Raw genomic sequence first — 17,285 nt, 5'->3', positions numbered from 1 at the left:
ATACCTGGGACTCTGCACAATTTGGTTTTAAAATTGAAGAAGTTTCTCTGATGAGACGTGAAATCTCTTCACTTAAAGAGAAACTTAAAGAAGTCCAGGTGTGCCAAACTTTTATCATCATCAAGAATTGCAATAAGCAAAGGCTGTGCATATTTATGCCTGTATTATATTTTTAGTTTTTTGTTTTAAATTTCCAAGAATTTAAAGAAAACATTTCACTGTCATTATAGGGTATTGGGTATATCATTTTGAGCTGAAAATTTTATTCAATCCATGTTAGAATAAGGCTAACACATCACCATGTGGAACGAGTGAAGTCGCTGTGAATAACTTACAGATGTGCCGTATGCTTACATCTAGACAAAATTTTAGGAGGTCGAGTTTGAGAAAATCCCCTCGAAAGAAGCTCCAGAATAACAAAAACATTATAATTAAGTTCAATATATTAAAAATAGTTGTATTAGTGGCTGTATGTGGTCAACAACTGGGTCTCCAGTAAAATAAAGAACATTCAATTCAGTTGTATTTCAGCAGGGTGTATTATATGTTTTCACTATGAACTGAAGTGCTATATAATAAACTAAAATAGAATAAAATAAAATAATGTTCTTTTACATTCAAAATAAAATAAAGAACTCTTGAAAGAGTTGTCTTACATATAAAGTCCTTAATTTTAAAAAAGAAAAGGTCTAGTTTGGAACGTTGCTTTGAAAAAATGACCTGATTGGCTGAGTAACATCACATGGAATGACTTACAATCCATGTGACTGGTCTATGTTTGCTGTGTGCACACACTGACTGCCAAAAAACGAAAATAGCAGTACAGATTAAAATAACCATGCTGTACATGCATAAAAGAAAACTTGTACCAAGAATCAAATCTAATGGGTCCATACAGAATAGTGTTTGGATCTGGATTCAGACTGCAGTCCACCTTATGGGCTCTAGACTAATCACCATACACTTACGTCACTGAAAGGTTCCTTCCATGCCGTAGAGTTCATGAGATTCTACAAAAGAACCCACAAACGGGATACCAAGAATTTTGACAGTTTGTACTTTCAAATATTGACATACAAATGGAGAGAACTATGTCCAAGTTATAAGAACTAACCCTACAAGGATTGCTCGTGGCCTGGTGCAAAATGCACACATATTTTTTTTTATAATGAATAACTGTATAATAAAGAATCTCCTTTAGCAGAATTACACATCCATTCAGCTATGAGGCACATTTCTGGAGGTGTTACTTTTTTGGGGGGGCCCAAGTTTATAATGGCTCCAAGTGTTGTCTTTATAGTTTTTCCTTCCATTTTTCTCTGTCCACCCACCCAAGATATATTTCAATTACAGTGCACCCACACGAGCAGCTGTGGTGTGGCAGATGTATACACACTAGCGTCTAATTTTAACTCTGATCTCTTTTTCCTCTCTTTATGCCCTCCCTGTTCTTTCTTCAGCCTATCCCAGTGCTACTGAATTTGAATCGTATTATAATTAGGTGTATGCTCACTGCTATTTTATACACACCCAAATACAGTATATAAATATAGTGTATATAACATAATTTTAATCGACCATCATTTTGTCTCTATGCTTTCTAGGAGTGCAAAATGATGAAGATGTGAGGCAGATGCTGCAGGGCTCTAGTATGGTGAAGGTATCAATAATTATAAACCATTTGTAGCGGTTAGAAGTAGTTTGTGAATGCTATATATTACATGTATTGTAACATATGAAATCATTACATGGGAAGGTTCGCTCGCCTCGCTGGCAGAAGCGTCGGATTCTGAAGTTGCTGGAAGATGGTGTCACCGTTTGGTGTCAATCATACAAAACATCCAGCTGGGCCAAGGAACAACAATCCTGTAAGTTTTTGTACTATGTTGTATGCAGCATCACACTATTGACACTAAATGAATTTGAATTGTCAGTTGTAAATGAAATATTAAACTATAACAAGTTGTAGTCCACACTGTTACATGATCACAGAATAAATAAATGATTATTTTCATATAACATATATTATACAGTGCTGATGATTATAAAACACAAAGATCATCAAACAAATTCTATTGTAAGACAAAGATAAGCCGAGTAAACACAAAATAAAGTTTTCAAATCATTTAATTTATTAATGGAAAAAAAGCCATCCAAACCTGTCTGTACCTGTCTGAAAAAGTAATTGTCCCCCAAACCTAATAACTTTTTGTGCGCTCCTTGACAACAGAAACCACAATCAAGTATTTGGAATAACTGGGAATGACTATTTCACACAGTTGTGGAGAAATTTTGACTTACTCTTACGTGCAAAATGTTTTTAATTCTGTTATGTTGGAAATGTTTGAACATGGAGGACCTGTTTAAGGTCAGGCCATAGCATCTCAGTCTTAATTTGAGTCCAGACATTGACTTGGCCACTCCAAAACCTTCATTTTGAGTTTTTTTAAGCCAGAAGTGGAGTTCTCAGTGTGTTTGTCAGTGGGGCTCAGCAGTGCATACACAAAAAATCAGTGTGCAAATTGTGCATACAAACTTTTCAAACACAAATCTGTGATTTATCAATATCTTATCTTTGTCTAAATGTATTTGATGATCTGAAATGTGTAAGTGTTAGAAATATGCAAAAACTAGGAAATCAGTAAGGGGGCAAATACTTGTAATGGCACTTAATGTAGTGCTTTGATGCTCTTAGCGAAACACTAACAGCACTGTTCACAAAATTCACAAACGCGCTCATTCAGAACTGTATTGCATGGCTTTTTATCTATTACACACACTCCAGTGGACGTTTCAGGGGCAATTTGGGTTCACTATCTTGTCCAGGAACAATATGATATGTTGTCTAAAGAAACAGGAATCGAGCCATTGATACTTTGATAAATAATCACACCTGCTTCTTTTTAAAGATCACTAATGCGTGAGCCGAAAATATGTCTCAAGTTTTGGTCAAGATTTAATCATCATCAATAGATCATGGCCTGTGGTAGAAAGATGTTTTTCTCCCATTTTTAAATTCATCTAATACATAAATAAATAATCTAAAGAAAAATCATGGTCTAATTATTTGTTAACAGTGAAGTAAAGTTTAATTAACTATACATTTTTCTGTTTATTGATCATTGTTATTATAAAGGGTTACTATGCAGACATGCTGACCAACATCATTATGTTTAGCTAAAGTGATTAAAATAACTAGATTAGCTCATATGAAAAGAGAACTATGACATTACATATAACCTATGTAATACGCTGTAGCCTTTCTTTCTGGAGAACAAGTGGCTGCTCAGTGGTGGCTGGGTGTGTAAGGTAAAATGTCCATGTACTGTATCTATTTTTGGTCATTTTAAATACAGTTTGCTGCTCTGTACTTTGTACTCCCTCCTTCACTATCTGAGGGTCACACATGTTGCCCTGATTATAGAGCTCATCTATTTTGAGCATAAGATCCTTTCTCTAGTTCAAATAGTGGGATTGCAAAACATATGGCGGGAGTCCGCCTTGGAGCCTGTGGGTTTGATGCTGTGTAGTTAACATATGACTCAGCCACTCCCAAGTACAGTACAGGGCCTTTAATTGGCACTGGATTTGGTGTGCCAGTTCTGTGGTTTACTCCTGATATCCAAGATCATTACAGAGATGTTTTACCTCTAGTATGTTACACTTCTAAATAAGATTCATTTCATCCCCACATTGAAGCTAAATCTTTGTACTCTTCATTCCATAATCTTCTCAGATGTATTTCAAAAAACTTGTAGATGGTTGTAATTGGACTTGACATGTGGAAATAAAAAAAGCTTGTTAGACACAAACAAGTGTCTTACTAAAACAAACATAGAGTCCAAAAGCTGGAAAAGAAAGGCCTACGTGCAGAATCAAGAGGCAGAGGAGACCAAAGGGAAAGGTAAATATGTTCAGAGAGCTGGTCCAAAGGTGATGCAAGGTACAAAGACAGTCCTGTGGGTTGGCCTGGCTGCAGGGCAAAGCAGAGAAGCAGTTTTATGGGTTTACCCAAATGAAGAGAGACAGTTCTCGGAGTGAGCCCGGGGCCCAGCAATGGCCGAGGAGGTGGCCAGTAGGCCTGTTTTGGCAGTCGGTGGCCAGTGATGACAGCCAGCAATACCCAGGTTGGAGACCCTTTGGAGGGGGTGAATGGCAGCTGGTGATAAAGGTCATGATCATTCAGGGGGGGTTGGGAGGAGGCTGACAGTGGCAGAGGAGACCCCTCCAAAAGCTTGGTTGGAGCCCATTATCAATGGTAGGGATGAGAGTCCCCTAGAGGCAGAGCCCATTTTGAGACTGGGCTGTGATGGGGGCTGGCAATGGCACCAGCATCATCAGCATGCTGGCCTTCAGCCCACAGACTTTTAATATCTGTAGATCCAAAAATCTAGGTAGAAATTCCAAAAAGCTTCCTAAATTCCTCCTTCAGGTCCTTGGAAAGGATTGCTATATCTTCTGCATCCATGTTCTGGTTGCCTTGTTCTGTCATCTTAGTGAAGTGCAGAATGTTAGAACCCACATCCAAAATGTGACAGGACAAGGTTCAAAACATAATGAGAGCCATTTGGTTGAAAAAGACGGAAAAGGTCTATAAATGCAGAGACAAACAGTAAACAGAAATACATGAAACAAAATCCAAAATAACAGGGAAATACATAAGTAGGCAACAGTGTGATACAGTCAGCTTAAAGTGAAAGACAGGTTATACACACATCGGAGCACATTGAGGGCTAAATTAGGAAAACAGATCGGTGAGAAGAAAGCAGTGAAACTAAACAGTGATAGGGGAAGTAAAACTATAAGCACAACACAGAAGGCAAAAGACTTCCAAATTAAAACAGGAAGTTACTAACCACAGAGACAAAGGTGTGGTAACAGTACATAAGAGGAAACTAAGGAAACCAGAATAAGCAAAGAACCAAATTCTAAAGAACAAACAAACCAAGAACTGGGTGGAAAACCTAATAGTGTCATGGTCCTGGGTCTTCGAGCTTGGTTCTGGATGTGCTCATTTCTTTGAAATTACAAAAGAGTTGTCTCTGTATATATTATTCTCTTGTGCTTCTGAGTTTAGTTATAGTCTCGTGTGTGTTATGTTCTGCTTTGCCTTCCTTGCTTTGTTAGTGGATTCTGCTCAGCTGTGTTCTCCAGGTGTTTCACCTTTACCCATATCTCATGGGTATTTAAGCCCCCTGTTTCCTTCTGTTACTTGTTGTGATCTTCCCATAGCTGTGTGCCCTGTCTATTTCTCAGTGTAGTTCTCTAGCTAATGTTCACCAGTATCTGCTTACTTAAGTTCTTTGCATTTTGGTTTCCTGCATGTCCAGGAATAAAGCTGCCTTTTGAGTTCAGTTCTGTTTCTGAGTCCTGCATATTGGGTCCAATTCTCTGCTCACTACACAGTGTATCATAACAAATAATAAACAAAGATAAAAGAAAAAAATCTTAAAACTCTCTGTCAGGACCATGACAATCACAAGGTGTGAATATATTTGAATAATTCTTTGCTCACTTTATTTCTTTCTTCATCCTCCAGTCTCCATCATGGAAGTGGAGTGTGTGCACGAAGGTTGCCAGTCAGAAACATTGCGACAGATGGTTGGCTCAGTACCTGAAAACCAGTGTTTAACAGTGGTCTTCAAAGGGTCTCGTAAAAGCCTGGATCTCCTCTGCCAAAGCCAAGAAGAAGCTCAGTGCTGGGCCCGTGGCATCCGTACCCTGCAGGAGAGGATGGACAACATGACCCAGAAGGAGAAACTTGACCAATATCCTTGATTTTTGTGGGGGTGGACATACATCCCTGTTCATTTGGATTTATAGAAGCACTACTTTGTGTACATTTAATAATAATTATTATTATTATTTAATAATAATTTGTTGACCACTGGGAACCAAGAGATCCAAACTAGAGAGTTAGCACTATAAGAGGTAACCACTGAAACTTCATGTTAAAATACACCATATGGCTCACCAGTGCTTCCTTGACAGTGTCACCTGGATTCATGCTTATATGAGTCGGGCTGACCGAAACCGCGACGACAAGATGAGCTACGATGAGGTTCAGATGCTGCTGCAGATGATCAATATTGACTTGAATGACCAGTATGCTCGCAGCCTCTTCCAGGTAGCAGAACACACTGCTTAATTTAAGTAATTAAAGTCAATCATTTAAATTAAAGCTAACTTTTAGGGGTTTATAGCCATTCTGTCTGGAGTATTGATTTCCCCTCTTGGCGCGCAGTGTGGGTTTTTCAGTTATATTGTATACAAATGGTGATGACTTTATTTAGTTAGTACTCAGAGCTTGTGACCATAGGAAAGGGTAGGAACGTAGACTAACCAGTAAATTGACACCTTCACATTTACGCTCAGCTCTCTCTCTATTACAGTGGACTGCCATGTAGTCTGTTTGTTGATCTCATATTCCGCACTCCTCTCACTTGTGAACAAAATCCTGAATTTCGCCCATAGACGTTGCCTGATGAGTGCTAATGACTAAATAGAGTGCACCTGTGTGTAATCTAATGTCAGTACAAATACAGCTGCTCTGTGACGGCCTCAGAGGTTGTCTAAGAGAATATTGGGAGCAACAACACCATGAAGTCCAAAGAACACAGCAGACAGGTCAGGGATAAAGTTATTGAGAAATTTAAAGCAGGCTTAGGCTACAAAAAGGTTTCCCAAGCCTTGAACATCCACGGAGCACTGTTCAAGCGATCATTCAGAAATGGAAGGAGTATGGCACAACTGTAAACCTACCAAGACAAGGCCGTCCACCTAAACTCACAGGCCCAACAAGGAGAGCGCTGATCAGAAATGCAGCCCAGAGGCCCATGGTGACTCTGGACGAGCTGCAGAGATCTACAGCTCAGGTGGGGGAATCTGTCCATAGGACAACTATCAGTCGTGCACTGCACAAAGTTGGCCTTTATGGAAGAGTGGCAAGAAGAAAGCCATTGTTAACAGAAAACCATAAGAAGTCCCGTTTGCAGTTTGCCACAAGCCATGTGGGGGACACAGCAAACATGTGGAAGAAGCTGCTCTGGTCAGATGAGACCAAAATGGAACTTTTTGGCCAAAATGCAAAACGCTATGTGTGGAAAACTAACACTGCACATCACTCTGAACACACCATCCCCACTGTCAAATATGGGGGTGCCAGCATCATGCTCTGGGGGTGCTTCTCTTCAGCAGGGACAGAGAAGCTGGTCAGAGTTGATGGGAAGATGGATGGAGCCAAATACAGGACAATCTTGGAAGAAAACCTCTTGGAGTCTGCAAAAGACTTGAGACTGGGGCGGAGGTTCACCTTCCAGCAGGACAACAACCCTAAACATAAAGCCAGGGCAACAATGGAGTGGTTTAAAACAAAACATATCCATGTGTTAGCATGGCCCAGTCAAAGTCCAGATCTAAATCCAATCGAGAATCTGTGGCAAGATCTGAAAACTGCTGTTCACAAACACTGTCCATCTAATCTGACTGAGCTGGAGCTGTTTTGCAAAGAAGAATGGGCAAAGATTTCAGTCTGTAGATGTGCAAAGCTGGTAGAGACAGACCCTAAAAGACTGGCAGCTGTAATTGCAGCAAAAGGTGGTTCTACAAAGCATTGACTCAGGGGGATGAGTAATTACGCACACCCCACTTTTCAGTTATTTATTTGTAAAAAATGTTTGGAATCATGTATGATTTTCATTCCACTTCTCACGTGTGCACCACTTTGTGTTGGTCTTTCACGTGGAATTCCAATAACATTGATTCATGTTTGTGGCTGTAATGTGACAAAATGTGGAAAAGTTCAAGGGGGCCGAATACTTTTGCAAGCCACTGTAGACTCCTCAATTTGGGTTAGTTATTCATCCCACACTTGGAGTGTGCATATGGCGGGGGTGTTTCCTCTGGCTCCGCTGCAGTGTGGGGGTGGTTAAGTGGGCTCAAGGGGCAGTGCCAGGGTGGCTGGCAGGGCAGCTGCTGCCACTCAGTAATCAGACTGTCCCTATTTCAGTGACGCAGGGGCTCAAGAGAGGAGCTGAGTGTGGAGTGGAGAAGCAGCTGAAAAGCTGACCTCCTGACGTCAGGAAAAAGGATAACGTATTGTTAATAACACCATAAAACTGTCACCTGAGGCTACGTGGGGTCCATTCATTTCACAGTGGTGGTCCCGCAGTCTGCGGCACCTGTGCAGCTGCTGCACCTACTTGGCAGATATAGTGATGCACCAAGAGCAGGCGGCAGTGCACAAAGACCAGCTGAATGAGCTTTGGGCTCAGGCAGAGCAACAAACAAGTGTGCGGGAGAGACTGGACAGGGCAGCCGCACCGCTGCGATCCCCTCCTCTCACGGTGGCCATGCACCGGATAGGGGACGGGGATGATCCCCAGGTCCTCATGGAGGCGTTCCAGGTTAGTGCTGAGGCATGCCAGTGGCCTGCTGTGGAGTGGGTTCCACGGCTACTGCTGCTGCTATCTGGAGTGGCCCAGAGTGACACAGGGGGGCAGGCCCCTGTGTCAGGGGGGCGTTTTGAGGACGTTCGCCTGGGCTCTCCCCAGAGGACCATTGCAGGCGGTTTTGTGGCAGGCGGGGGATCAGCTGTTCGCCTGGGCTAGTAGGCTGCACAATGCCACGATGAGGATCCGCCAGCACCAGTGATTCATCCGAGGGGAGATTTCCCACTGGAGCAGTCTTATGATGACACCCTACACTCAGCCTTCGACCAAGTGATAGAAATTGATGGTCACCTGGTGTGCCCTGAAGCCGCGCAGGCCTACCCACACTTTGTATTATTGAACAATAGGCTTTATCAAGTGAGTTGTGACACTCACACAGAGGAGGAGTACACCCAGTTGTTGGTGCTGAAAAGCCGTCGAGAAATTATTTTCCAGGCGGCTCATTATAACCCCATTGCAGGGCATATGGGATATGATAAACCTCTGGAGTGAATAATAGCCCAATCTTATTGGCCAGGTCCGAGCAGATGTGCGCTGATGGTATGCGTCATGCAAGGAATGTTAGCTGGTTAACCAGCCAGCTATCGTAAAAGCACCTTTTTGCTCACTACCAATAATGGAAGTGCCGTTTGAGCGCATTGGCATGGACCTCATCAGGCCATTTCACCGAAGGGCACGTGGCTATCACTTTGTATTAGTTATGGTGGATTATGCAAAGCAACCCTCGGAAGCAGTGATGCTGGGCACCATCTCTGCAAAGAGTGTTGCGCAGGCGCTGTTCAGGGCATCTCTTGAGTTGGTAGCCCAAAAGAGATTCCTGACTGACCAGGGCAGGTCATTCATATCTCACACACTTAAACAGCTGTACAAATTATTGGGCATTAAATCTAAACCAGGAGAGGAGAGAGATGAATTGGGGCCAGAGATGCCAAATTCAAACATTCCTGCCTCTCTCCATTGTAATAAACATCTCACACAGGGCCAGAGAGTGGATGTTGGTGTATCCAACAGCGTTTTGCAGATGTGTTCTCACCTCTGCACGTCGTACTTCGCTCATAGAGCACCATTTTGCATAGGCATGCATAGAGCGACCTGGCGTGGCGGTGTGTTTACAGCCCTACAGGTTACCTGAGCAAGAGGCAAATTGTCCATAGAGAATTGCTGAAAATAGAAGTGATAGAAGAGTCAAACAGTGTGTGGTGTAGCCCCCTAGTTCTTGTGGTGAAGACAGATGGGTCTGTATGGTTCTGTGTGGAATATCCTTATCCGATGCCCCAGGTCGATGAGCTCCTGGACCGGTTAGGCACTGCTCACTTTTTCACAACACTGGATTTTTACGTAGCTATCCCCACCAGGGATAAAAATAATATAGCAGATACAGGGATATATAGACCAAAAGTGGGTAGAGATAACACCCCCACAGCAAATCATGTTCTATTTGCACATTAACAAACTGCTATTATTTCCGTCTTTCTGATAGAAATGTGACCAGTCAGGTGACGGTCGTCTCGATCACGGAGAGATTGAAGTTTTCTGCAGGGAGTTGTTACGAAGGCCAGAACTGGACATCATATTCATTCGCTACTCTGCAAATGGCTGTGTGCTTTCAGCTGTGGACCTGAGGGATTTCCTAAAGGACCAGGGGGAGGATGCCTCACTCGTTCATGCCCAAAGCCTCATACTCACCTATGAACTTAATGAGTGGGGTACGGTACTAGTAACAATAAATTATAAGATTGGAGAATTAAAATACTTTAAAAATAGCAAAGCTTACCTGACAAATATTCAGCTGTGCTAAAGGATGAAATTTGTGGTACAAAGGAAATTTTGACTGGAAAACACAGTTTGGCCACAACTCAAAGATTCATACACCAAGTCTGACCTGACAACATTTCACATAGATGTCTAATAGGACAGAACAGAATATCACAATGGGATGGGGTAATTCTATATTTATTCCCAGTCTGTCTGAGGGATAAGCAGTAACACATTCTGGCTAGAGCAAATGAAAACACAAGGATTGGTGAGGTAAGTGATCAGATAAGCTGAAGTGTTTCAGTTTACATCAGACCCGAAGGAGATTCAAGTCTTTATAGAATAGTCTGTGTATACTGAGTATACATAGGCTGCTCCAGACTGCTCCTCTATGTGTCTACTGTATTTTCCTGGTATCAATTGACTAATAATAGGCACATGAAGATTAATTCAGACACTGATATAAAAAGAGTTGAAAAGCTGTAAATGAGTGAAGAGGATGCAGTCTACATGGATAAATCAGCAACCAGTTAACCAGTTTGATTCCTGGCCAGTCGCATCCCTTCTGAATGTCTTCCCCCTCTGTTTCTGTGCTACAAAAAATTAAGGCATTTTTATTATTATTTTTAATTATAAGAATAAAAATGATGTTTATTTAATACCCTATTTTTTAAACTTTGTTTCTCTTTGCCCATTGCAGCCCAGAAGAATAGCTTCATGACTCCCAATGGTTTCACCATGTACATGTTGTCAAAGGAAAACTGTGTGTTTAACCCAGAACACGCTAGAGTTTACCAAGACATGGCACACCCACTGTCGCACTACTTCATCTCCTCGTCCCACAACACCTACCTCACTAAGGACCAGCTGACTGGGAACAGCAGCACAGAGCCTTACATACGGTAACAGCAACAGGGCAGTGATTGTGAACTAGGCTGTGTGCAAATACATTTATTAATTTGGTAACCTACCTATTTCGCTATTATTGACAAAGGCAGTATACTATTATTATTGTAGGAGAGGTTTGTACTAAATTATTATACTTTAAATTGTCTCACAAAATTCTGAACAAGGTGAATTAGAATTTTTGTAAAAACCAATCATAACACACAAAATGCAGCAAGTACTTGTCAGTCCCCTATAAACAGCTGGATGGTGTTGTCTGGGCTGCCTAGCTAAGCCCACTGACATCATAACTCAGATCAAGATTAGTGTCAGGAATAGGTGGATAAACTACGTAGTGCTTCTTCGCATATCTGCTCTGTTCTCAGAATTGTTCTCAGCTGTTATGACCACTGACAAGTGAAGTGAAAAAGACTGTCAAGACTATCACTTCATCCTGGGTGGCTGTAGCTTAGGAGGTAGAGCAGGTGGTCTGCTAATTTGAAGGGTGGTCTCTGGTTGCATGCCAAAGTGTCCTTGGACAAGATACTGACCTCAGAAATTCCCCAGATCTCAGTCCAACTTTGGAATGTTCTAGACAAACAAGCCCAATCCATTGAGGCCACAACTGACAACTTGCAGGACTTAAACGATCTGTTGCTAAAATCTTGGTGCCAGATACTGCAACGTGTCTTCAGGGGTGCAATGGAGTCCTCAACAGGTCAGGGCTTTTCTGTGAGCAAAAGGGTATAAACACAATATTAGGCAGGTGGTCATAATGTTGGTGTATATACCTGGGAATTTGGTACTGTTAACAAAAGTTACCATTGCCATATTGACAAATGAACCCACATGTACAAGTTTTAACTAGCTGGCTAACCAACCCCATGTTGGCAATTATACTTTAGTGTAGAAATGTTTGTACCATGGCATTGTTCAACATTATACATAAGTTAAAGTCATGGCGCATTACAGCTGGTGAGTTAATTTGGCAAGCCAGATAATTCCACTCACGCATGCTTTTACTAAGTATAACTTAACCAAACAAGATACAGTTAGCCAGCCAGCTATAACTCAGCTATTCTGCATGAATCTGATGGTGCTGTCACGGGTTGCTCTGAGGATCCACTCGCAGGACTCCGGAGTTGTGTTTTAACAGAGACGGTTTATTTACAAGATCTCCACCAAGTGTATTTACAGACAGTGCGAGGATAGTGCTATATACAAGATGTGAGAGGCAGGGTTCCAGGGAAAACAGGGGAATCACACACGCGCTCACGCCAACCTCTCTCTCTCCGCTAGTGACCAGTCACTCCTTCCACACTCCACACGGGGAAACACGGGGACGGGTCCGGGGAATCTAGAACACAGAGACACACGTTAACTTTCTGAGGCGGAGGCATGGGAAACTTGGGCTCGACGTGTACTGACTAGAGTCCTCACAACAATCCAGCGTTGAACAGCTGACCTCCTCCCTCTAAAATACCAGCTGGTCTGATGAGGCCCAGGTGTTCCCAATCCAGGAAGGCGTGGGCCGAGGGCGTGAACCCACCATGAGTTCCGCCCCAGCCAAACAGGAGAGAGAGGAAGAGAGGGGGAGAGAGGGGGAGAGAGAGATAGAAAAGGAGAGCCAGGAGTGGGGAGATTATGATCAGCGCCTTGCCGATCCCGCAGGTCGTGACAGGTGCACCATTTGTATTGTTTACTGATGAAGTAGGTGGAAAATGGAAAATGTCAGATAGCTGGCAAATATTCATTGTAAGCAGGCATGCAAGTATGCAAGTAACATTAGCCAAAAAAATCACAGATATAAATTTTCAAAAGCAATCTCTTCTACAAAATACTATATAGCCATTTTGCTGCCTTTATGTCCTTTGTTATAGGATTTGATATGCTTAGAACAGTCATTTGTTGATGTTACATTTGTCCAAAAAGTAATTAAATGCCATAATTTTTTAAGTTACTTTAAATTTACTTCAGAAATATGTAATAAAAGGTGTTTAAGATGTAATTTTTTTCTTAACCCAAGGTACACCTTTACTCACAAAGCTTGAATTTGTCTCTTAGAGCTCTAAAACATGGTTGTCGGTGTGTGGAGCTGGACTGTTGGGATGGAGACAAAGGAGAACCAGTTATCTATCATGGACACACACTTACTTCCAAAGTGCCCTTTGTTGAAGTAATTGAGACTATCAATGAGTATGCTTTCAAAGTGAGTACTTCACTGTAACCAAGAGTCCTCTGCAGAAAATGAAATCTTACTGTAGAAATTGTGTAGTATGGTATTTCAAACAATCTAAGCAACTACTGCAGATATCATTGACTGACTTATTACAGTAGTGTAAATATATTAGAAGGTTAACTAGCTAATTGGAGCCTTGAATGTGTTCTAACAACCAACCATCAGCTGCAAAGTAATGCTCAATAATCAGATTGCTTCCTGTATGGATGCTGCTTTAGTCAACAGTTTGAAGTCCACAGATTATAGAATTCTTACCTTGATTACCTGACATTAAAGAGACCACAATGAGCCAAAAACAATTCCTCACACAATCAGCAGAAGCTTCAAATGCTAACACTGTGCTGACATTCTCAATGTTCAGATATGTATATATATATTTATATATTTGGAACCATCATGAATGACTTCTAGAAGCTAGTTTTGCTCATCTGAATGCATCATTAGTGATGGTAAATATATGTTTGTCCATTCTGATGATTTGACTTATGTCTTGAGATATATAGATATAGATGCTGCTGCTGTATATGTTCTTTGATTTTTACTGCTTGTCCTTCCTCTTGTGTTAGCTTTCTGTTACTGTCTCTTATGTTAACGTGTCAGTTTTGACCGTGCCTCAAATCAGACAAAACAATACCCTCAAAACAATAATTTATCATCCAATTTGTTTGTTACCTGTTGGTTACCTTCTTCAGCTTCCTTATCTATGAAAAGATTGGTTTTAATGTGGCCCACAGGGCTTTTTTACAGGATACCTTTTCAATCGAAAAAAATGGTAAACTGAACCTCAAGAGATTTTTTTATGTTACCTTACTATTAATTACAACTACTAGAATATATCTCTAAAATAATTTCTTTTATTTATTCTTTATTTTAATGTTATTAACTATTGTAAGATCTGTGGTGTTACAGGTCAGTTTAATGCATACATATTTAGTTGAAGAGTTTTTTGGGGACAGTATTAAACAACAATGGTTGTCTCTATAAAGCACATTTTAAAGAAAGTGGAGCCCTGTCCTTCAGGGGTCAGTTCAAGTTTTTTTGTTTTGCTTGCCTTCGTTTTATTGTGTCCACCATGGTAAGTTTCTTCCTGAAGTCCTTATCCAAGGTCATAGATGGTAAAGAAATTGTCGCACATGATATTGTCACGTGTCCTCGCAGTCCAGTAATCATATTATGGATTAGAAGTTTTCCTTGATTTTTCACAGGGATACTAATTGCACATTAGTCTGTAGATTCCGTGCATTGCAGTTTTTGCATCAGCTATGCATGGATTTCTGTGTCTTTTTTGCCAGGCTGGCTGGTGTTATGTTGCCAGATAGAGCATTTTTCCATGAAAGGGACAAAATGTTCATCTGCTGTCACCTCTGCCCTGGGTTGAACATCAGTGGAAGGAGATGCACCAATCTCTCCCAAACATCTCTGATGGGTGCAAGCTTGTCAGTTTTTGCTCTAGTACCACTGTTGTCAAATCTGAGGACTTTTAATACCATTCAAAAGAAAAAGATTCTGCCTGGCGATGCATGCAGAAACTATCAGTGTTTATAATGCACCAATATAAGCATCCAGATATTCCCAGCGGTGACATTCCAAATGTTGCCATGGACTGTTTTTTCTTTAAAGCATTGTAATAGCAATAATGACTTTTAGGAAAAGTGGTGAAATCAATAACAAATGAAAACATGTCTTGATGTCACGTATTCTTGTCACGGCACACCTGGTAATCCCAGGGGTCATTTTGGTGACATTTTCAGCAGTGGCCCTGCCATGTAAGCCAGGAGGTACTGCTCTCCAAAAGATATAACCACTTTTGGATTTGTATGTTTCAGCAGAAGCAGGAGCAGCTTCAGCACCTGTTACCTCCTTATCAGACTTATCAGATGTATCTTTGTTGTATCCCGTGGTTGAAATTTGCTATCATCCTGCTCCTCAGAAACTGGCTTGTCCATATTGCTATGCTGTTTTGTGTCTTCTGCTTAATTCTATTCAAAGATATGATGCAGAGCTTGGCTTATTGTAAATCTTCTCATTTTTGCATGCTGCAAATTGGAGATGTATACTCTGCATGTCACCAACGTCTTTACATGTCTTACATTTTTATACATTTCCATCTGGATTACCTTTTCAATCAAGCAGTAGGGATAAAAGGGGCTGTTTGTTCTGAGGAGACAAACAGAGAGAGAAGCCCCTAACTTCTCTCCGACAGTGTTAGTGAGCTCAGTGTGTTTATGATTTTAGTTTTGGCACTGATTATTTCATAATCTTACATTTTAACTGGGTCAGAACCGACCCTAACAACACAAAGGTCATAACTTTTGCCAAAGCATTTTGTAATTTTGTGAAATTATTTTTTATTTTATTTTGTTTAAATTGAGGTTCCTGACAAAGTTAAAAAGGCTTGATGCAATAAACAAATTTAAATAGAACTTCTATGCATTTAAAACCTAAAAACAGGTTGGTGTCAACCCTAACACAAGAGGAAGGTGTGTTATAGATCGACATTAGCCACAGTGACAATTTTGCTGACAGGCCAAGTGATAATTTCCTTATCTTTCTCTGGTCTACAGAAAATACTTTTCTCACTGACTTTCCAACATTGTGTCTATCCCAGTCCTCTCCCTACCCTCTAATCCTGTCTTTGGAGAACCACTGCTCTCTGGAGCAGCAGAAAGTTATGGCTAGACATCTGCACTCCATTCTGGGAGACAAATTTCTAACAAAGCCTCTCGAAGGCCTGGATTCCCACAATTTGCCTTCTCCAGAGGTAAGTAGTCAAGGAATCAGTGAAAGTTCAGTTCCCATTACCACTACTAAATCCACTGATGGCAAGCATAACTTTATGTGGGACATGTAAATATTCCTGGGTTAATTAAACCACATGTAGAGTGTTCTCACAATTACAGTTTTCATCAGATTAATAAAGATAAAAATGATCCATACAAAGAGATATATGTATTGTGCTTGATACTTTTCATTGGAAGGTGGACATGGTTAAAATTAGATGCTGGCTGGATTTCAATGTCCTATAAAAGTTTTTCAGTCTCCAACCACTTTTACAGTTTTTAATCCTCAGCTGTAAAAGGCTGATAGGGTACCGTCATCACTCTGCCAGGCGTGGACACCCAACTTTAAAACATGATAAAGATGGCGATGTAGGATTTTTAAATTAATGCCATAGGTTCATTTACTAAAAACCTCAAATGAATTTGAATCTTGGGGACCTTCACGGTCAGAGGTCTATTTTTCTAAAATTCTTGTGAATACTGTAACTCAAGAAGGAAGTCACCTAGGATTCTTACATTTATACAATAATTACTAGGAGGCTGAGGTGTAACACTGGCAGCTGTCAGTATTTTTCACAGCTGGTAAGACTGCTTACCATCTTTTATTATAACTGAAACTAATACAATTAAATACATTTGTTCTGAACTCTGATACTTCTGGTAAAACCTTAGAACATTTGTAGCTTTGTTTCAGCCTGGTATGGGAAAACTTGCAGTAAATGTTTCATGTGTCTTTTATCTCTCATGAGATTTTTTCAGAGCCCTTTGACATTTTTCTCATGTAACATAGTTATGCAGTAAGAATTTAATATATTCAAAAGCATTACAGAAAAATGTGAAAGTAGCCCCTTTCATGAGACAATTATTTAGGCCTGTAATAAGTTTTCAGTTTGTGAACATTACTAAATTTTATCTAAAATTTGAGCACTGCTCAGAGAGCTCTATTGGGAAGATTATGCTGTAACTGCAGTTACCTTTATGTATCACAAGTGTATAAATGTAACAAATATGTTTAGAGCTTCACAATAGGAAAAACTTCTCTATACGATAGGAAAAATCTGCGTCTAACTAGGTGAAAATTATGTAACGCTTATCGTGATCAATAGGCAGATCACTAATGGCTCAAAAGGAGAAAGACCAATGGCAGAAAAGGTTAATGTGTGCAGGGTTGGATGT

At 40.7% G+C, this 17,285-nt stretch overlaps 1 protein-coding gene across 1 annotated transcript in view; it reads left to right on the top strand.

Moving 5' to 3' along the window:
• The window catches only part of LOC120737760 (1-phosphatidylinositol 4,5-bisphosphate phosphodiesterase delta-3-A-like), a 31,041-nt gene that overhangs the window by 1,581 nt on the left and 12,175 nt on the right, over positions 1 to 17,285 (top strand). Inside the window, exons 2-9 of the mRNA XM_040038620.1 lie at positions 1,605 to 1,660; positions 1,757 to 1,868; positions 5,540 to 5,768; positions 5,998 to 6,127; positions 9,931 to 10,156; positions 10,906 to 11,107; positions 13,155 to 13,299; positions 15,938 to 16,090. Coding sequence (XP_039894554.1) covers positions 1,605 to 1,660; positions 1,757 to 1,868; positions 5,540 to 5,768; positions 5,998 to 6,127; positions 9,931 to 10,156; positions 10,906 to 11,107; positions 13,155 to 13,299; positions 15,938 to 16,090 — 1,253 coding nt within the window. The remainder of the gene's footprint in view (positions 1 to 1,604; positions 1,661 to 1,756; positions 1,869 to 5,539; positions 5,769 to 5,997; positions 6,128 to 9,930; positions 10,157 to 10,905; positions 11,108 to 13,154; positions 13,300 to 15,937; positions 16,091 to 17,285) is intronic.

This window comes from Simochromis diagramma, unplaced genomic scaffold (assembly GCF_900408965.1).
Source record: "Simochromis diagramma unplaced genomic scaffold, fSimDia1.1 OVJJ01000617.1, whole genome shotgun sequence".
In the NCBI taxonomy this organism is placed as follows: Eukaryota; Metazoa; Chordata; class Actinopteri; order Cichliformes; family Cichlidae; genus Simochromis; species Simochromis diagramma.
Note: the sequence above shows the minus strand (reverse complement) of the source record. Positions and strands in the feature narration are given on the sequence as shown.